Source organism: Rutilus rutilus, assembly GCF_951802725.1.
Source record: "Rutilus rutilus genome assembly, chromosome: 1".
NCBI lineage: Eukaryota > Metazoa > Chordata > Actinopteri > Cypriniformes > Leuciscidae > Rutilus > Rutilus rutilus.
The window spans coordinates 58504462-58526744 of NC_140209.1; the positions used below are offsets into that span (position 1 = coordinate 58504462).

Genomic DNA, 22283 nt, shown 5'->3' on the forward strand with positions numbered 1-22283 from the left:
ACGTTTCCCAGACACCCACATAGTGTCCGCCTAGATCCGGGCCACATCTGGTACATGTGGATTGAACGCGTGCCAGACGCGGGCCGGATCTGGGCCGACACTATGTTGCTGTCTGGATTGGAGCCCACTGTAAATTCCTGTTAGTGTATCATGGTCTTGTTCCAACCAGTGAGGTATTTTTGAGACACCTGCTATTTGATTTTTTTTTAATCCTGCACTTCTGATCACTGCGTTGTCATGTTATTTCATATTTATGTTATTTCTATATTATGTAACAATACGTTTATACAGCACCCCACTTTGTTCAGAAATATATTATAGTGGACAAATGATTTCTGCAGTGTTTTATGCTTTTGATACACCAATACTAACACTGTGTCTAGCCTACTAGAGATGGGAGAAACGAAGCTTTTCAAAGCTTCGATTCAATTGAACCAATTGCGTCACAAATGATTCACTGTTTCGAAGCATTCGAAAGGCCACACTCTGGTGACTCCTGCTGGTCAAAACAGTGTAAATACAACAAAAACTCAGGCCAAACATGCATAGTACACCTCTTACAAACCCATTGCAAATGTTTTCTTGAAAGTCAAATGCAATTAACTAATCATCTAATAAGATTAAATATCATGTGTCTGTATAATATGTGTTCTTTTATACATTTCCAGCGCTTGTTTTGTTTGTTCATGGATGGCTCAGCTAAACAGGCCAATAAGAGACTAACTACTATTATTCATTTTAATTATGCTTATGTCTCATTAAAATGTCTACAAATGTACGCTATAAAATCGATCATAGATAGGTAATACCCATAGACACTTGTTTAATGTTTCGTCTCAGTGAATCCGAATGATTAATGGGTTCACAGTGGCGAACCATTGAAATGGTTTTTCTTTTTTTTTCTTTTTTTGGTCTGCAGTAAACTTTTTTATTTTATTTTTATTTTTGTATCATTATTGATTATGTATATGACAATAAGAAGACAAAGTACAAAACATATGGAACTTCTACAGGAATTAAATTATATCAAATATATGTAAAGTTTCACAAAACAAAAATAAATAAAATAAAAAATAAATACATATAAAATAACATGACAAAAAGCGAACCATTGAATTTTTTTAACGTTTCGAAGCAGTAATAACGTAACGAAGCCTCGTTTACTGAAATCATGTGACTTTGGCGGTTTGATACGAGCTCCGAAACACTGATTCGAAACAAAAGGTTGGTAAAGGGTTTGAAGCTTCATAAAGCAGTTTCTCGAGTCGAAACTGTACCTTACATTTGATCTATATTTCATAATTTCGTGATACATTTTATTGACGTTTAATCTGACTTTTCACCACATTAACTATTGCGGCAAACTGGCTCAAGGGAAATATGAATAATTAATTATAACATGTTATAATTCGTTTAAAATGTATATGAATCAGTTGTAAGACTCAACTTAATGTAGCAGAATTATTACAGTCAAAACCTGTTCGTCCAGCGAACACTGCTTTAATCATTTATCAACTCTCAGAATGGTTTTTCGTGGCCACAGAAAAATAACTCTTTATTACTGGGTACAGTGTTACTCAGAGCATGCTCAGCATCATTTTGATTTGATTTGATTTGATTTGCAAGCAGTGACCACAGAATCAACACTCATGTGAATGTGCACACATTTTTTACTTAAATCCCAAACACAAATAGTCTAAACAAAGACATACACTGGGTAAAATTGGGGAAATAAAGTGAATAAATGAAACGAAATAGGGGAATAAAGCATATGACAAGGTAAGAGTCCGTTAACCACCTGAACATAACCATCAACACCTTGGTAAGGATCTACTGCTCATACCTAACCTCTGTTTAGTTCAAACGTAAGGCCCACGATAAATGTACGATATTTGCAATAGCCATTGAACGAGCGTCCAGATATGCATGCAGATAGCACACGTACGTCTGCAAGATGTCTGTTAAAGATCACTTCATCTGGAAAGCATCTGCTGTTTACTAGCATCTGATAGACGTCAGTTTAACATACATTCTAAATCATTACATCTTAAAGACATCTTCTAAACGTCTATTTGACATCTGACAGGAAACGTACTATAGACGTATTGCAGATGAGCAAACACGTCTTCCAGATGTAAACACGCACATCAAATAGACGTCTCTGTGATGTACGTGTGCTATCTGCAGTCTCAGGTAAAGTCTTGATGGTTCAGTAGTTTGATGGTGGTGAAGTTGCAGTCAGGATCTTCCAGGTTAAGTGAAGAATGACGAACTTAAGCGAGGTTAGTCTGACTCGGTTATTATTGGGAGAGGTTCTCTCCCAGGTGGAAAGTTGCGACATGGCTTGTACTCTTTTCAGGTCCACCTCGTCGGACTGGATGTCTCCAGTTTTTTTCCACTGAACAGCAGCAAGAAGAAAAGAGAGATGTTTACTGAGATAGTGCCCCTTTTAACTTCTGCAGAGGTCACACCTCTCAAGTTTGGCCAATGAAGAGGGTGTAATGAAGCTGACTCAATTGCATGATCAGAGTTTTGTGTGAAGCATGATACCACTGAGGCTACATTATCTAATAGTTCTATCATAAAGCATGCATAAAACAGTATACATTGCAAAAGACAGTGTACAAGACAGTAATAATAATACACACAATGTCCTGGACGTATATGTTCATTCATAGAAAGGTTTGCCTGTGAATGAATGGAAGTAATTAATTTTTTTATGGGCCTTATGTGCCACCTTCCCCGACTGGCATGTCACTGATGTTCACTAGTTACCTGGCTAGTGTCAGCAGGAGAATACAAGTTGATGATGATCAGTGGAAGACCGGACTTCTCCCCATCTATTTCTTTCATTCTTCCTTTATGTAGTGCCATTATAGGGGGGTTTAGCTTAAACTGACCCTCGGGTTCGAGCCTCCTTCGAGGAAAGCGAGCAAAGTTTGTTTACAATTAGCCATCATGAATGGATGGGCAGGTGAACTCATTAAACTTAACGAACTTAAAGTGTGCTTGTGCTCTCTTATCTTGTCTGTGCTATCAAATGTAGCGTCGTTTAGACATTTTAACTAGTTTAAAGGTAGGGTAAGCAATGTTTTGCATAAACGCTTTTTGTTATACTGGTTGAAACTCTCTTCACATCCTAGTAATCAGTAACAGAAGTGGTCTAAATATAAAAAAAATATGTACATATTCTATGGAAGTCTCAGGACCAAAAAAATGTTCGTCCAATCATCATCCAGTCGGTCTGAATACAATGATAGGCTGTCCTGCCTGCCAACATATGTATTTGCATACTTTCGTGAGGTTATGCGAGTTGTAGACTGTGGACCAGTCCAAATAAACCTTTTTACACTTGACCACTTGTCTACTCACATGACGTATTTCCAGAGTTTGGCCAAAGTGTTCAAGTGGGCGTGAAGACCGCAAGTGTTTCAAGATTTTTATTTACTCAATGGGACACACTTAATCACTGTGTGGTTGTAGTGCTTAATTTTCAAATTTTTTCCAAAAAATACATATAATCTCTAGCCTGGTAATACCAAACTCTTCTACTTCGCTTTGCTTCGTAGACAGTCTGGAAGGGCGTAATTGAAAAGTGTTTTCTTTCTCGCGGGGGGGCGCTTGTCTGAAGTTTAAAATCATTGGTTCCCGTAAGCCAATCACATAACGTTTGGTTATGGCGTGTGTTATGCGCATGCTCAGCCGCATCTAACTTCCACTGTAAACACATGTAGTATGATGCGAAAACAAAACCATCGAGCGAAATACCGGAGTGAACATGGCTGTGAACGACTTTTGCAGATTATGTGAAGTAAATCTACGCATCCATGGTACAATCAGTGTCTACGTCACGGCTCTCAGCCCACCCTCGTTGATTGGCCCGGCTGCTTTGAGGCCGGAGGAAAACTGAGAGATAGGGCGCTATCTCAGACTGAGTACAAAAGCGAACTGAAATTGAGCGGAAGTACGAAGTCTGACGTAGTCAGGCTATATAATCTCTGCAGTCTCTGCACCAATAAAATGTGAAACAATTTAATTTAAGTTACACTGAAAAGACATGACACTTCAACAAAAGCATAACCATCGATTAACATCCTCATAGCTCACAGTTGGTCTGACTTAAAAGGTTGGCGTTCAAAATCATTTCCCCTATGGAGAAAATGAATGGGATTTTTACTTCAGGAATCGACTATTGCAACTATGGATTACTAAAGCGATTTGCAAAGATTAATATAAAGGTTAATAAAACGTTACACTCACTTCTTCTGGAGGTGCAGCAGGAACACGAATAGCTGGTACCGATCCTTTTTTCAGGAGCAGCTTCTTAGCAAAACCAGCTTTATACTGACCCTCATTTGTAAAGCAGTCTGGTGTGTGAAATGATTCGTGCAAACATGAAAGCATTGACGTTGATCGTGGGGAATATTCCCTTCAAAAACAAACTCAGCCACTGCGTCTTCAGCGGTTTGGATTTAGGAACATCAAAATGACTGCTGTGTTCGTTATTACACCCAAGAACAGAACACCACAATCGCTTAGACGCCATTCTGCTCCAGCGTATCAACAAGGATGACAGCTCGCTCAGGGAGGGTCTGTGTTGAAACGCTGCTGTCAATCAACAATCGTGGGAGGGGCGTCCGACCGTGTGACGCCACTAGGTCGAACGGCTCGATTTGAGACGGGGGGAAAACATATAAGGAGATTAAAAAAAGACCACTGGATGGATTTTTATCATTTTATGATGGTTGTGTACAGGCACTGCCAACACACATTTCAGTACAATCAACTTGTAAAAGTGCATGTACCATTATATGACCCCTTTAAGAACAAACTGTGCAACTAAATTAAGAACAGACTACTTAGCTCTACTGTGACTTTAAGTTTCAATTTAAAAACTTACAAACGGCTGGTGCAACCCTACCATTGAATCTGGACAAATCAGACAGAAAACGTTTCTATTTTGCAGTGTAAATGCTGAAAAATGACAGACAAAAAAAGGACAAAATAGTTAAATTCATTTAATAGAAAATGTTAACAAATTTGAACAAAGACAGGCTTGGTACTGAACAACCATATCAGTGTTGTGTTTATCTAATCAAAAACATCACTAGTATATAGCATTAACATAAGTAAAGGCCTATTCATAGCAAGGACTAAAACTATAATGACTATATTCGCATCCACAACAGTGGACGATAACCGTCCGTCTTATGACTGAAAGTGATTCCAACAATATCGTTCCTCTGTCGTTATCATTAGTTGTGAAGTTGACTTGGTGTGGTGGACACAATTCTCATAGAATTGGAAAGATAATTTTAAACTTTATAGTTATAGTCCTTGGTGTGAACGGGCCTTAAATGCAATTCTAAAACTGGTTAAATGTTAAAACGGCCTTCAGTTAAACAAATTCCATTAATTACATCTTGGTTACTCGGGAGACAGAACCTGAATGTAACATCCGAATGGCACGCAAGAACCGTGTAGAAATATTCCACATCAGATACGTCATATCAAATTATGTGCAAAGGGGAAATGACACTGGGTTAACTTCCATTAGTTTAGCTGCAAGATAAGTCTGCTAGCATTAGCATTATCCAACATTTGAATAAAAATATACATATGCTTTGGTACAACAAACAGGTTTGCTTCCTAATCAAATATACCTTTAGTGTACAATATACATATTTTGATAAAGTTTAAATACTATTTGGACTAATATAAGTTTAAAGATGTTCAAAAATAGTTCATGGTAACTTAAACCTGAATTGCTTGCTGTACATTGATCCTGCTCTAGTTACACAAGGTAGTGTTACTGTTTTCATTTCAACATGTTCCCTTTAAAACCACACTTTCATACAAAAATAAATGTCAGTCATGTATTTTAACCTGCAAATCTTGCAATGTCATTAAGAAAAAAATAAGATACAAGCACCAAAAATTCCAAAGGCAAGGAAATGGATACCTGCTTTACTTGCTGAAATGGATAAACGTCACCTGTGCTCCTTACAAAACCAGATCATTTTTAGAGCTTTTGAAATGCTTTGAAATGTAGTTATATTAAAGGAACAGTTCACAAAAAAAAAAAAAAAAAAAAAAAAAATCTGTATTTTTGTCTTGTTGCTGTATGGAAAGGCAGCGTAAAATGTATTTAAAATGTTATGCTATTGTGTTACACAGACCGAAAAAAGACTACAGGTTTGGATCAGCATTAGGGCAAGTAAATGATGACAGAATTGTCACTTTTTGGGTGAACTGTCCCTTTAAACTTTCTAGAAATGTTTTGAATCAGTGTAGTGTTTTGAAATGTATTTTGCTTTAGGAATGATTCTCCTAAGTGCATTTCTTCTATCTGAGTCCATCATGTAAAGTCCATTGGGGTCACACTTAGTGAAGTCCATGGTTCAGCCCCAAAAAGAACAACAAATGACAGGACAAAATGAAAAACACAAAAACACATATATGCTGGTTGATTAGAAAATGGAATATAAACAAACAACTACAAAAGACACCTAGACTGACATTAGTCAGGAGACTGGTCCAAAAATGTCTTGTGGTCTTTGCAAATGGAGGTTCCCACTTTTGTGTTCAAGAGTTTTTCTCTGCTCTCCATCTGAAATATAAGGCAGACGAGCCCGTGCTTCTATACGTAGATCTCTACCCTCCTGTTTCTGGGCCAGCACAAAAAATTAAAAATAAAAACAGCCAAATCCAGGAGAATTTTTAATCCAGCATAGCATCCAACTGATCAGCCAGGTCATCAAACATGTTCCCAATGTCATCCAGAATGTTCCCTGCAGACTTCACTATGTGAGAAGTGCTAAAAGAGACGCAACATAATGTTTAATTAGGAGTGAGAACAATTAAAGGGCAATTTAAAAACCATGAAAGGAATAGTTTCAAAAATCCCCTCCATCATATTTATGTGAAAGCTTGTGGAAAGTGTCTCTCACCCCACATTGTTGTTCTCAAGAGTGAGTTTTCTCTCCACAGCTTTTAGTGCTTCCTCAAGGGATGAGCTGGTCTCCTCCAGCCTCTGATGCTTCAGTGTTGACCCTTGACCATTTTCCACCAGGGCCTGGGGCCTTCCTGATGACACACTTTGACCCGTGTTCTCTGCTGAGGGGGAGTACAGCACTGGAGACTGAGGTGCTGTAAAGGCAACACTCTGTACAACACTGAGAGTGACACTGGAGCCGACAGCTGCAGACAGAACAAGAATCACAGAATAAATGCAAAACTTACAGTCCTCTGCATATACTGTAACTTACTAGCAAAGGGTTGCTACGAATATCTTTAACCATTTATAAAATCAGAGCAGTATTTAGCTGCATCCCAATTCAGAGGCTGCATTCGAAGGCCGAATGTGTCACAGCGGCACGATGAAGGCTATCCCAATTCAAAGGCTCCTTCGAATGTTGTGAACCCTGTTTTGTTTTCAGACCAGTCCAGTACAAACTTTACAGCCACTAGGCAACAAGAGCCATGCTCCATAGGCTAGACCAGGGTTCCTCAAATCTGGAGCTGGAGGGCCGCTGCCCTGCACAGTTTAGCTCAAATCCTGATCAAACTCACCTAACTGTGACTCTGAAGACCTTTTATTAGATTGTTTAGGTGTCTCTTATTAGTGTTGGAATTAAACTATGCAAGGTAGGAACCCTGGGCTAGACCGTCCCATTGCTCGGTTCGACCTTCGTGGACTTTGAAGTCTGCGTCCTTCGAAGGATGCAGCCTCTGAATTGGGACAGAGCTTCTTTCAAGGACTTCAGGGAACAACTAATAAATCTAACCATTTAGATGGACCTATTTGCTAAATCTAGAGAACAAATAAGGAATCTAAAATATGAGGTTTGAGGTCAATGAATTTAAGCAAGTTATCAACACTTCCCATGTAATAGCGATATCAAGCCAGCTGACTTTATTTGTATCTGTAGGCTTTACCTGTTACAGGAGCAGGATGGGGTTTAGAGGTGTGCCGTGTTGGATTCAGGGGGCTGGGAGGTTTAGGGGCAAGAGGTGGAGGTGCTTTCACTGGTTTGGCTGGAAGATCCACACATGGCAGACTCATATCTGTTTCACTGATGCGGAGCTTCACTGTGTCCTGAGTGTCTAAAACAGGTGTGCCATCTGCACTGCTGTCGGACGCTGTGTTTGGCTGCTCTTTCTCCTTTGGCTTCTGCCGTCTCTTCACTGTGTCTGACTCTTTTAAGTTGAACTCTGGGACTTCAGGGGTTTTGGCTGGTTTGGCTTTCTCTGGAGACTCAGAAGTGGTCTCCACCTTGAGTGGCCCGCCAACTTTGGGCCTCTGTTTGATGGTGAGGTTGCCTTCCTCCGCAAAGGGGATGCATTCACTTGAGCTGTTCTGAGGTGAGGACGAGCTCTCCAGGCCAGAATCCTTTGTCCCATCATCTTCCTCTGAGTCAGACTTTGCTGCTCTATCAGTATCTGCTTTGGCTGCTACCTGGCTGGATTCACTCTGACTCAGAGGTCTGCGCTTGGACTCTTCGTTGGTGCAAGAGACAGCTGTCGTGGTTTCCTGAAGGAGCTCCACCGTAGGCACAGGTAGGACTGTCTCTAATGCAGCTGTGATGCTCTTTACACACACAGGTCTGCCGCTCTCGACTCCTCCAGAAGCTGGCGCTGGAGTTTCGACACTAGAGCTGCTGCTGACGGAGCTAAGGCGCTTAGGTGGCGGCGGAGGAGGTCCTTTACGCCTAGCCCTAATGGCGAAAGAGTGGCTTCGGCCAACAGACTGCTCAGGGGCGGACTGAAGACGTGCCAGCTGGCCCCGGGTGAGCTTGCGGCTCAGTGTAGCATATGAAGGCATGGCTATGCTGGCTAGCTGAGCTGCTTCATCATCATCCTCTTCATCTGGTTCACCGTCCGACAAAGCATACCGGGACAGACTCTGTGTGCGCTTCTTGGTCACGCTAGGAGATCGACGGTCGAGCGTGGCACTGTTATATAGTGTACGAGGATAATTGAGGGTTTTATGAGCAGGAGAACCTTGCGGAGAAGGAGCAGAGCCCAGTTTGGGTTTGGCAGGCACCGCTGGGTATTTAAAGCCTGCAGAAGCACTGAACGGCGGCAGCTGCTGTGGTAGCTGAGGACGTGGGACCTGGTCACGGCCTTCTGGAATGTTGCGCTCTTTACCAGGACTGCTGTCTGGGCTTGATAAACTCTCTTGGGACCGGCTGTAAGGGGTCGCTCCTGAAGTGGAGGAGGGAGTGCTGGGGGGCTCCTGGGAGCGGCCGGAGCCTCGAGAACGTGTGTCAATGCTCTCCTGACTGGAGGACATGCCTACTGCATTCTTGATGGCCAGTCCTTCCTGACAGCCACTGTACTGGGAGGACATGGCACTCTGGAGCTCAGTGCTCAGCTCACTGTCCTGGAAAGTCATCATCTTGGGCGTGTGGGGTGAGGGGAGGTCGATACTCTCAGGGGGCGGCTCGATAGTGACCAGGTCCAGGGCAGCAGGGGTTTTGCGCCGCAGAGTGCCGTGCCCTGATTCTGCCTGCAGAAGAGCCTTATGAACATCACACAACTTCTTCACCGCAAGCATCATCTTCTTCTGATGGCCTGTCAGAGACACACACATTTACTGTAGATGTCACACATGAACTTAACGCAACAGGATATACTTAACAGGATATATATAACTTGCACTATGTCCTTAGCAGGCATGACGCAACAACTTTTCTCTCAACAAGTAATCTGTCCACATCAAAGGTGAGAATGCTGTGTGACACTATACATATCTCAGGGCATATCTGATGCTGGATCTTAATGTTTTCCTAATGGATTTTAATGTGTACGGGTCAACATAGTATGTTGCTGCAGGAATACAAACCAAATGAAACCTTGAACTAGAAACCTTGAACTAGAAATTTTGACTTGAAAATGCCCTAGTCAAGGTAAGAACAAAAACAGGAAAAGCTACCCAGCAGCTAAGACTGGTATGTATGAGATATATATATACACACACACAATTTTAACATATATGGAGGTTAAAGTATTTGCAGGGTTCCCACACTTTTTGACTCATGTATTTCCAGCTATTTTTAATGGACTTTTCAATCGTTTATGACCATGGGATAATGGTTTTTAAACAATCAAATTCACGATTCTAATTCTGATAATAATCCTCCGAACCAGTGTGAACAAGTTCGACCTACTCAATGTAAAGAACTGACTCAGAAGAGTCATTTGTAAACAAATAGGGCATTGCTTTAGTTTAAAATCAGGTTTTAATTTAAAACACAAGAGCTGTATTTAACACATTCATTATTTAAAACAGCTCTACAAAAACACAATTTTACCATTCCCTGATATTTTTTTACTTTGCTAACCCTATATATAACTACACAATGCACTTAAGTTCTGTGTTTAAGTTAATCTCACCTAGTTTGGTGATGCCAATCTCCTGTAAATCTTCCCACGTGAGATCTCGGACAATGTTTATCGAGTCATAGCCGTTCTCCGAGAGTTTCTTATGATACTGAGGCAGGCCTATGGCACTCAGCCACTCTCCAAGATCCTGCTAAGAGAAGTGATTTGACTGTGAGTGAACTGAAGACAACGCCATAGACACACATGTATGCATACAAGCTATAAATTACAGTGACTTACTGGTATGTACTCTGGGAGCCATTCTGGAATGCTGAGGTTGCCGATCTCCAGGGAAATCTTCTTACGGTGGCCTGGTTTAGTCACACCAATAGCCGTGAGATCCTGAAAAATAGGCATAATTCTCGATCAACATCAACCCTACCTACGGCAATGAGACCGAACAGCGTCTCTCTTCAAATGAACTGGCGCTCTGATCGTACCTCTGGGGTCATTCTGCTGATTGTAGGCACATCATAGCCAGCGTTGAGGAAGTTTGTAGTGTACTGCTCCAACTGAAACTCACTCAGCCACTGATATATAGCCTCTGCGTCCTGACAGTGGAAAAGACATGACATGAAGGCAGGAGAGCAAACATGATGCAGGAGAGAACTGCTGTTACATGAAACTTTTAATCACTAATTCTGCTGTGTACAAAACCAATTGCAGAGCAAGCTGTAGTTCTACTGGTCATTTGCAATATCAAAATATGTTCAGGTTGGTGTTGCGCACTGTAATGGTGTTTTCTGACCTTTCCCTCTAGCAGCTGATGAGGACGCACAAACTGTTGAGAGAAACCCTGCTCTCCGGCCCTCTGTGTGGGCAGCACAGGTCTGCGAGGAACTCCTTCAAAAACAACACACATACTCACGCTATTATATTCAGACGGATTTACCAAACAGCATTTTCAATGTCTTTTAATCAGTTTGAGGTTTTAAATGTTTTTTAGAGTTATCAAATTACCTACTGTTTTTCGCCAACTCAATTGAATCCAGTAAGAATGTGAATATCTGTGATGGCCTATATTGTGTTAAGGTGCACGCCATGCCGTAATTACAGTAATTACAAGACTTCTACTTGTAAAAAGCACTCACGTCCTTGTAGAACTCGTATTACAACTTAAGTTGGGAATTTTCGGATAGCTGCTACTTGTACCATGTGACCTCTGTACCACCTGATAGTGCTGCCATAGAAATGCATCATTCCCACTCAAATGACAACAAATGACGTTAAGAGTAGAAAATCACATGTTGTCATCTCAAAATTACAGTAATTACGACATGGTGTAATGTAGCATTATATTAACACTTATCCTCATTTGTTTTTTGACCAACCTTCATTTAATTTAGTCCCGTGCGAATATAGCTAAGTGTCCCAATACTGTCACTTGCCCTGTCCAAAAACTCACACTTGCGGTCTTGGCCACTTGAGAGCACGTGCACGCGACAGGAAGTACGCAAGACTGTCCCATGTCTTAAAAATGCCAAAGTGCAGTGCCCTTAATGCACACTAAACCCACACCATCTCTAAGCGTAAGAGGCTAAGCGTATTCCATCATGCATTATGTTCGGGAACTCGAACGAAATCGTGAGATGTCAAGGAAAACATTCCACTGTAATTTAAATGAATCAGATATATATAATTTGGCAGTAAATACATAAAGTGTTGCAGATTTTATTGGTGCAAAGATGAGTATGGTATGTGTGCCTATTTTGTACAACATTTGCAACTGTTTTTATCACTTAATTAGAAGCACCACAATTTAAAATGTGTGTCTTCTGTTATTTACATAGCGAGTACTGAACAGACATGTGGACATTTATTTAAAATGCAAAGTATTGAAAATATAATAAATAAAAGCTCTGTAAACACTTGCATTTTTTGCAAGACTTTAAGTGTGTCCCATCGAGTAATCAAAAGTTCTACACACACTTGCAGTCTTTACGCCTACTTGAACACCTGGGCCAAATAGAGGAAATACGTCATGCAAGTAGACAAGTGGTCAAGTGCAAAGACGGCAAGTGTGGGTATTTGGACAAGGCAAATGTAAGCTGTATACAGATGCACACAGTAAACATGTCACAGGTAGCTCATTACCTGTGGATGCGTCAGGATGTTTGTTTTGGTCTGGCTGTAGTGAATCCACAGTAGGGGGCGCCGCCTGCGTAAAATGAGAAAAAAAAAAGAAAAAAAAAACAAGCATTGAAACTAAAAGGGTTTGTTAAAAGAAAATAACAGAAATTATAATAACTCTAATGACAGGTCTGTAGTGCTTTCATAGCCAGTAGCAATATTTACGTTTAGAGTTAAAAAAATTTAACCAATGAATTTCCACAAACTTTTCAACCATTTGTGATTACTGGATGTCCGGTATGAAAGTACAAGGCTGTACAGGGTTGGTCACTGGTTAATTTGTGCCATGTGTTTTTAATTGGGCATATAAGAGTTGACTTTTCATGGTCATTATGCTGTGAAGAAGAGTCATGGCAACCTTTCAAAGTGGGGATTTAACAAAACGGATGCATTTTTGGAGATGTGATGTGCCGACTTTTGAATTTCATTATAGTTATGTGTACAAAAAAAAAGAAAGAAAAAACTGATTATTTGACCTGGAACAAATCATTTTAGCTGCTAAAATAGCAACATTAGCACTTTGAGATGATCACCAAAATGTTTTTATTTGCTCTATCAATTTCATTATTTCATTTATTGCATTATCACTCACTATCTCTAATAGCAACTGTCCTTAGATCATGACTCAATACTCTTAGGCTGAATCCGAAATCGCCCCCTAAACCCTCAATCCCTATTCCCTACGTTAGTCCACTAATACAGTTCACTTGAAGGAGTGAATGAAAACGAGGGAGCGAATTCGGACCGTCGTTGAACGTACATTGGCAGTACATGTGGGAAATGTGTAGTAAATGTGGGATTGAATGAATGCACTCGATAAAGTCCACTATGGTTTCAGACACTACTACAAATGGATGCCCCCTCGAATAATGCCCTATATGAGGGTATAGGGGGCGATTTCGGATTCAGCCTTAGGGTTGTCTTTCTCTCTAAGCATCATGGGCGGTTACCTTGCTGGTGTCAGGGTTGGTGGCGTGTTGGTGTTGTTGTGGTCCATTGGGGGCGCTGTTGCTTTCTGTGCTCTGGCCACTGCCTGCACTGCGGGTGCTGCCCACACTGCCAGTGCTGCCCACACTGTTCCTGTCCCCTGCTGCGAAATCGAGAGAGAGAGAGACGGAGGCGTTAGTCCAATGAGTAACTGCAATCATAACATGCCCGCGGCTATGGCATCACAGCGGCCGTCTGCACTGCCATGCCAGTGTGCCACTCCACAGCCGTGAGGACACCGTACCCACTGGATTTCTACTCAAGCAGCAGGCAGGGTGGGGTGGGGGGAGCAGGGCAAAGCCACAGGCATGTGGTGATGGGGTTAACAGACGACAGCACACAACCTACGGTCTGCTACGGGAGCGGGAGGGTTCACAATACGCTAACAGGGAATTGGCATCTGGACAGACGGACACACCGGCTGGGTTTGTGTGGCGTCCGACAGGCCAGCCAATCAGGGGGTCTGTCTGCAGCAGGGAGGGGGGCGACAGCCACTAGGGGGCGCAGGGGAGGAGCGTTTCAGCGAAAGGGGAGTGCAGCGGTTCTTACCAGCGCAGGAGTTCCGCAAAACCCACACGTCCTCCATGCTGGGGCTTATGTGCTGGGACAGACTGCCGGGAGGCCCACCTAGCGGACACAAACACTTTTTTGGGCCACTGGCCTCAGTCTGGTGGGGTAGGGTAATGTGGGTGTGCGTCCCAAATCAGGGCCTTCAGATGAGTATGTGCCACTTGTTTATATGCAAAAATAGTGCTTGTACTATATCAGTCGTGGAGAAGCACCACGAGAACCCCCAGGGTCCAAAACCAATCGTTTGACTTTCACAAACACTTTCACAACACTTACCGGCTATAAATATTACGCTAATGTTAGAGACATTTTGATACACCATTTATATTGCTGTAGATATTTTTGTGCAACCTGCAACATTAATATAGCATTCAAAGGTATTTGAATATCGGCCATTTTACAGCTTAGTGTGTGGCTCGTCCAATCAGAATTTAGAGTCAGAACTATCTGCTTTAGTTGTACTGTTTTGTTTACATATTAAAATAATAATAAGATAATGCATATGATGCATTTTAATGTTTTCCTTTAGTGTGTAATGTCTGTTTGTGCATGCTTAAGATCTGCACAGTTACAAAGCTCACAGTCTCCCACAAAAGGATTTATTCTATCTAACATAGAAAACTGATTCAGATCGAAGTTCAGATATTATTTTTTAATATTTGAACTATTTATACAAGTTCATATATTCCTCAAACATCTATGTCACAATGTGAAATATTAGCATAATGCCCACCAAAAAGCATTCTCAAAGAAAGAAGGTGATGCTTCAGTGAACTGTGTTTGGATGCAAAACACCTTCCTAAACTTAGAAGAGTACAACTTTGCCTAAACACACCTAAATAAAGTAAAAAATAAAAAAATTGCATTATTAAAGCATGCTAACCTATTAAACAAAACAATGAACTTTAAAAATAGCCTCATATTAACTGGATTATTAAAGAAATAGGCCTCACCATTTTGTTATTTAATATATAAACCATTTATGCCATTTTTATATATACAGTGGGTACGGAAAGTATTCAGACCCCCTTACATTTTTCACTCTTTGTTATATTGCAGCCATTTGCTAAAATAATTTAAGTTCTTTTTTTTCCTCATTATTGTACACACAGCACCCCATATTGACAGAAAAACACAGAATTGTTGACATTTTTGCACATTTATTAAAAAAGAAAAACTGAAATATCACATGGTCCTAAGTATTCAGACCCTTTGCTCAGTATTTAGTAGAAGCACCCTTTTGATCTAATACAGCCATGAGTCTTTTTGGGAAAGATGCAACAAGTTTTTCACACCTGGATTTGGGTATCCTCTGCCATTCCTCCTTGCAGATCCTCTCCAGTTCTGTCAGGTTGGATGGTAAACGTTGGTGGACAGCCATTTTCAGGTCTCTCCAGAGATGCTCAATTGGGTTTAAGTCAGGGCTCTGGCTGGGCCATTCAAGAACAGTCACGGAGTTGTTGTGAAGCCACTCCTTCGTTATTTTAGCTGTGTGTTTAGGGTCATTGTATTGTTGGAAGGTGACCCTTCGGCCCAGTCTGAGGTCCAGAGCACTCTGGAGAAGGTTTTCGTCCAGGATATCCCTGTACTTGGCCGCATTCATCTTTCCCTCGATTGCAACCAGTCGTCCTGTCCCTGCAGCTGAAAAACACCCCCACAGCATGATGCTGTCACCACCATGCTTCACTGTTGAGACTGTATTGGACAGGTGTTGAGCAGCGTCTGGTTTTCTCCACACATACCGCTTAGAATTAAGGCAAAAAAGTTCTATCTTGGTCTCATCAGACCAGAGAATCTTATTTATCACCATCTTGGAGTCCTTCAGGTGTGCTTTCATGTGTCTTGCACTGAGGAGAGGCTTCCGTCGGGCCACTCTGCCATAAAGCCCCGACTGGTGGATGGCTGCAGTGATGGTTGACTTACTACAACTTTCTCCCATCTCCCGACTGCATCTCTGGAGCTCAGCCACAGTGATCTTTGGGTTCTTCTTTACCTCTCTCACCAAGGCTCTTCTCCCCCGATAGCTCAGTTTGGCCGGATGGCCAGCTCTAGGAAGGGTTCTGGTCGTCCCAAACGTCTTCCATTTAAGGATTATGGAGGCCACTGTGCTCTTAGGAACCTTAAGTGCAGCAGACATTTTTTTGTAACCTTGGCCAGATCTGTGCCTTGCCACAATTCTGTCTCTGAGCTCTTCAGGCAGTTCCTTTGACCTCATGATTCTCATTTGCTCTGACATGCACTGTGAGCTGTAAGGTCTTATATAGACAGGTGTGTGGCTTTCCTAATCAAGTCCAATCAGTATAATCAAACACCGCTGGAATCAAATGAATGTGTAGAACCATCTCAAGGATGATCAGAAGAAATGGACAGCACCTGAGTTAAATATATGAGTGTCAGAGCAAAGGGTCTGAATACTTAGGACCATGTGATATTTCAGTTTTTCTTTTTTAATAAATGTGCAAAAATGTCAACAATTCTGTGTTTTTCTGTCAATATGGGGTGCTGTGTGTACAATAATGAGAAAAAAAAAAGAACAAATGATTTTAGCAAATGGCTGCAATATAACAAAGAGTGAAAAATTTAAAGGAATCTGAATACTTTCCGTACCTACTGTATATATATACAGTACTGTGCAAAAGTCTTAGGCATGTTAATATCCGCATGTTATATGCACAAGGAATCTGACAACAGCCAGGATGATCTGATCTCACCATCATCGAGTCTGTCTGTGATTACATGAAGAAACAGAAACAACCTAAGACTTTTGCACAGTACTGTATATATATATCGTGACAGCATTAGATGTTCAGGATCTTTATCTTGTGCAATTTCCCAGTAAACACCGCTTCAACAGTCTCTTCAATATGAAGGTGAATGTTACATTTTCATCAGCTCAAAACAAAACAACTTAATCTTCTTTGTTTCACACAGGTAGATGTCTTTTCCCAGCCACATTCTCTCACACCCTCCATTAGAGCCTGATGCCGGTCTTATTACTGCAGCTGTACTCTCAGGCAGCCTGGGTTTTGTAGTCCTTGATAGGTGGCCGGCATCAGGCTCTAATGTAAGATATGTATATGGTATTAAGAATACAGGTGTAAACGGGGTCTAAAACATTTTGAGCTTGTCCGCTTTAGACCACTTTCAGAGGTACTCGAAAGCACATTCAACCAATTTGCTTTTGTAGTTTAGCCACTCATGTTGTCAACTGCATTATGAACAGCCACAAAAGATCATTCAGTCGATAGTATTCATATGACGCATGTGGCACTCGCGCAGAGTGTGACAAAATAACTATGCGTCTCAGCTCACCACTAGTGATCGGATCACTGAAAACGCATCTTAATACGGGGTGGAAACAGGGCGTTGGTGAGAAAGCACCCTTAGAGGTGGGTGCGAGTGCTATACCTGGATTGGTGCTCAGACCGTTGGTGTGGGGGAGGACCAGGTGTGGGTTAGGGGTGTACAGACTGTAGGAGTCGTCGGTTTGAAGGGTCCCGCCCCCGCTCAGACTCAAGCTGGGACTGAGGGCGGACCTGGAGAGCAGCTGCTGCCTCTGGGAGGGCAGAGAGGTGTGTCGTAACAGGGTGCCCCCTACAGGACAACACACACATGACAGGAGCAGAGGGTTAACGCAAGCGGATGGAGGTTAGAGATGAACACTGGCTGCGTCCGAACGCTTAGGCAGCTGACTGATCAGGCAATGACCTTGAAGGCAGCATCTGCGCACGAAGGTACCTCATTTTGGACAGACTGAGCAAGCATAATGGTTTAATAATCGACAAATAAACAGAGCGAGCTTTGGTGATAAAGCGAAGATTTAAAGGTGCAGTGTGTCAAATATATGAGGATCTATTGTCAGAAATGCATTATAATAACTATGTTTTGAGTGGTGTATGAAGACCTTACAAAATGAACCGTTTTTATTACCTGAGCCATTTCTATCTACACCACGGGTCCCCTGACATGTTAAGTCACCATTTTGCGCTGCCATGTTTCTATAGAAACCCTAAACGGACAAACTTCGTCACTTTGTTGTTTTTCTTCTTCTTCACTGGTGTTTTTAGAGGCTACTTGCACCGTCACTATGTTGAATACGCAAGAAGAAATAGTAGTAGTAACGTTAGAAGTGAAATTTTAACAAATGGAGGACCACACGTATTATTTTGCACAAGAGCTGACAGAGCGTCAATCTTCGTCGGCATAGAAAAGAAAACATGATGCAGCCAGACGAAGTCGGGTCAGACGACGGCAGAAATCCCGGATTAACATCGGTATGGCTTTTTCCGGATGGTAAGATGCTGATGCAGGGAAAAATGTTTTAAAAAACGACGGTGAAGTTGCCTGTTTTCTGCTGGACAGGTAAGTAAATCCAACATTAGCAATGTAACGTTAAGTGAAAACCGGTTTCTTTAGCTACAAAATGGGCACAATCACCACGAGAAGTAGCATTTTTCCCTTGTCAATGTTAAAAAAAATGTAATTGGATTGTAATTTCATGTAACAAGACCGTGTACCTATCAAGTGACCAATAATGCTTACTTTCAGAATTTGCATAAATAAAGTGTAACTTATTTGTTGGCATTGCTTCGCTACTGTGCACACAAAGGTTTAATTTGGTAATTCAAAGGGTTAATGCCTATTGCAAACGTTTCATCATAACAATAATATTAGCAATAACATATTGTTTTACTGAATAATTCATTAAATATAATTTCTTATTTTATCTTTGTAAAGAAACCTCGTTGCTTGACTGGCTACTCTCTGCTGTCTCAGACGACGACATGTTTGTCCTGTTTTTGCCACCGTAGCTTCTTCGAATGGGAGGGGTGAGCGGTGGGCTTACCCGTTGGTTGCAATTCGCATCCGAACCGCTAGATGCCGCTAAAATCTACACACTGCACCTTTAATTGCTGCAATATTAATTTCTCAATATTTTTTCTCAATATCAAAGGCAGCGAAGCACACATTTGTGCTGTCTTTAAAAAACAGGATGCGACACGATCACTGGATTTGGACGTGCCTTCTTGCCTTCCTACTTCCGTATGCCGCCTGCGGAGGCAGTGTTTTTCAGCTTTCGGACGCAGCCATTTATTACATGGGAAGCAGTGGGATGGAAGAAAGAGACGCCTAGGTTGTAGAAGTCAGCATGTTATTGATTCAGGAAAGGTGAATCATTTCATCAATTCTAGGTTGTAGAAGTCAGCTTGTTATTGATTCAGGAAAGCAAACACTGTTATTTGTGGGGTTAATGGCTGTAATAAAATCCCTAAAATGAAAAAAATATAGTGACCACAGGCTGTGAAGCTCCAAAAATGATAGTTAAGAAGGACAACCAAATCAGAATTCAGGTTATGATTGTACCTGAGCGTCGGCTGATGACCTCAACTATGGAGGGGGGGAAGTAGCCGATTCGGTCCGTTCCTCTCTGGGTGTCATGAATGTGGCCCTTCCAGCGTCCATCCACATGCTGTTCTATCACCTGCCAATCACAACACAGCAGAACATACTGACGTCACATTGACCTCATCTGATTTTTAATCCAGCAGTTTTTCACGTCCTTGACAACCAGTCAAAACAGAGGAGGAGGTCGGGAGTTCAGAGACAATGTATGATCTGAAAGCTTTTGAAAGTTAGATAACATGACACCAGCCTCCCACCCTAAGTAAACACTTACAAGCATACAATAGCTGCAGGCCCGACAACATTACAGCAGCTCACGAAATACATCTCCAAACCCTCCAGTACACGACCCTTCTTATTTTCTGCCCACCATTTCCTGTGAAACAATGCTGTGTGAAAATCTGCGTTGGTTCGAGTTCACAAAGTTTATCTTTAGCGCGTTTTAAAAACCAAGGCAATGAAACAGAAAGAGCCGTTAAAACTCGTGGGAAGGAGAAAGAGAGAGAAAAATCTGGCCTACTGTCAGAGTTCAAGTCAGAAACTGCTTCTGAAACACTAGTTCAAGAGCCTGGCCAGTTTAACAGGAAACACAGGGGTTTGCTAAAGCACTTAAAGTTGCTTTAAGCAATGTCACATGTTTTTTAGGCCAAAACATTTTTAGTCACATACAGCAAACATCTCCTCACTATCCGCTAGCTGCCTGTCCCCTGAACACACTGTAAAAAAACACGGTCTCTGTAGACAGCCCAGGCTACACAAACGGCAAGAAAAACAAACTGGCCCAGCCTGGACCAGGAAACATAACAAACAGTGTTCCAGCCAATAACCGACAAGAATGATTTGGGGGTGGGGGGTTAGTGTGCGCGCACATGAAGGGGGGTGTGGGGAGTGGAGGAGAGAGAAGCATGAAGAGGGAAGTTAGCTAGAAGAGAGATGTCCTAGACAACGACAACGACAACGACTAACGTTAGAATTATATTCTCTTGAATTTTGATATGGCCGACACACGACCAAAGTTACGACGTTCCGATGAACAAATAGCAAAGAAGAGGAAAAAGGAGAAGGAACGCGCAAAGTCCCAAATTTACATCGGAAAAGCCTGTTTCAGGAAGCACGGAAGGGAGGGGGAGGGGACAGGATGAGGAGGAGGGAGGGTCGAGCTAGCCTCCGTTTTGTTTGACAATACTTCGAAGGTCAACAAGAAGTGACGTCACCCAACATCGCTTAGAGCACCTTTAAGACAAGCAAACACTGATTTCGATTCAAACACCCACGCGATCTTATTCCTAAATGACAATGATTCACCATATCTCTGTTAAACCTTTGAGAAGTACGATCACAGCGAACACTCAGATCTGCGTTGGCGCTGCCACTGAGCCAGAGAGAGGCATTAGGTTCACAAACAGTCTTTTCAACCACACAGAATCATTATTTCTGTCTTACAATAATTCAAATGATCATTCAAGTACTGGGATAAAAGTTTATAGTTCGGATATGAACACTGATCAAAATAGAGTAATCATCTTTCAAAGTAACTTGGTGTGCCAAATACAGTGTTACACCAGTAGGTGGCGACAAGTGACTGTTAAAAATGTATTTGTCATTGAATCATTCATTCAAGCGATGTTCAAAAATGCCGATTCATCCAGTAATGAAACAACTGAAGTCATTTTACGAGTGAGTCACTGAATTATTCACTCAAACTGATTAATTCAAGTTAAAAAAATTTTTTTAAATAGACTGCAGAAATTAACATTTTGTCAAAACCTCTAATAAATTAAATGTTTTTTGTTTAGTTGTCTGTTCAGAATATTGGGATAATCGTGATCTCGGTTTGAAACAAAAAAAATGTGTGATTCTCAATGTATCCAGAATCGACTAATAAAAGTCTAACACACACATATTTGCTGTGTTCGAAATAGCCCCCTATACCATCTTTCACTATTCCCTATATTACTCCACTAATAAAGTTTACTTGAGGGAGTGAAAGAAAACGAGTGAGTGAATTCGGACACTGAGTGCGCCGGAAGGGCTGATGCTTTTGCATCGGATGTTTTGCTGTTAATAATAATTATTTGAAACAGGAAAACTGGGAGCAAATGAAAAGATTTATCTTGATCTCTGACATGGAAACTAGCGTGTAAACTTTAATTAAACAAATGTTTAATGAAGTCATGTGAGCAGCCGTACCGTGATGACGTCACCGGCGCGTATGGTGAGGGCCGTGGGGTCGTGTAGATTCCAGAAGTCTTTCAGAGCTCTGACCTGAAGAACTCCAGTAGCTTCTGGAAACACACACACACACACACACATATATCTGTGTTGATACAAAACACCACAAGTTCACATAGTTCAGAGTTCAGACACTGGACGATAGCACAAACATTACACTACATCACTAATGAGTCTAATGAAACCCATCCAGACCAAAATCAAAAGGAAGAAATAAAAAATGATACACACACATATACATACAGTATTTCATATATATGTATTATTTAAGAAATGTTAAAAAGTATAGGTCCATAACATTTTTCTGCATTACTGACATTACTTTTTTATTTATTTAAAGCATTCCTCCCCAAATTTTTATTTTCAAAAAACGATAAAATGATAAAAGTATAATATTTAAAAAAAAAGAAAAAAAAAGCTTATTTATCACTATATAAAATGCTATTACAAATATCTTATAAAATAAATAAGAATATATGTATGTATGTATGTGTGTGTGTGTATGTGTGTGTGTGTGTGTGTCAAATGTTTAAATTTGATCAATATTTTATTTTAAAATTTAAAAAAGCTTACAT

The 22283-nt window shown here is 41.2% G+C and overlaps 1 protein-coding gene across 5 annotated transcripts in view; it reads right to left on the reverse strand.

The window, feature by feature from the left end:
- Positions 1–5003: 5003 nt before the first annotated feature.
- LOC311293249 (CASK interacting protein 2) overlaps positions 5004–22283 on the reverse strand; it is a 76903-nt gene continuing 59623 nt past the window's right edge. The window contains exons 10-22 of one of the 5 annotated variants that reach the window (XM_084413370.1): positions 21667–21761; positions 19438–19555; positions 17482–17667; positions 14053–14130; positions 13467–13606; positions 12481–12544; positions 11135–11229; positions 10827–10937; positions 10627–10728; positions 10399–10534; positions 7939–9576; positions 6951–7200; positions 5004–6817 (exon numbers count right to left, since the gene is read on the reverse strand). In XM_084413370.1, coding sequence (XP_084269496.1) covers positions 6721–6817; positions 6951–7200; positions 7939–9576; positions 10399–10534; positions 10627–10728; positions 10827–10937; positions 11135–11229; positions 12481–12544; positions 13467–13606; positions 14053–14130; positions 17482–17667; positions 19438–19555; positions 21667–21761 — 3110 coding nt within the window. In that variant the 3' untranslated portion in view covers positions 5004–6720. Of the gene's footprint in view, positions 6818–6950; positions 7201–7938; positions 9577–10398; positions 10538–10626; positions 10729–10826; positions 10938–11134; positions 11230–12480; positions 12545–13466; positions 13607–14052; positions 14131–17481; positions 17668–19437; positions 19556–21666; positions 21762–22283 lie in introns of all 5 variants that reach the window. The other 4 variants (XM_084413369.1, XM_084413372.1, XM_084413371.1 and 1 more) reach the window with 4 other exon arrangements.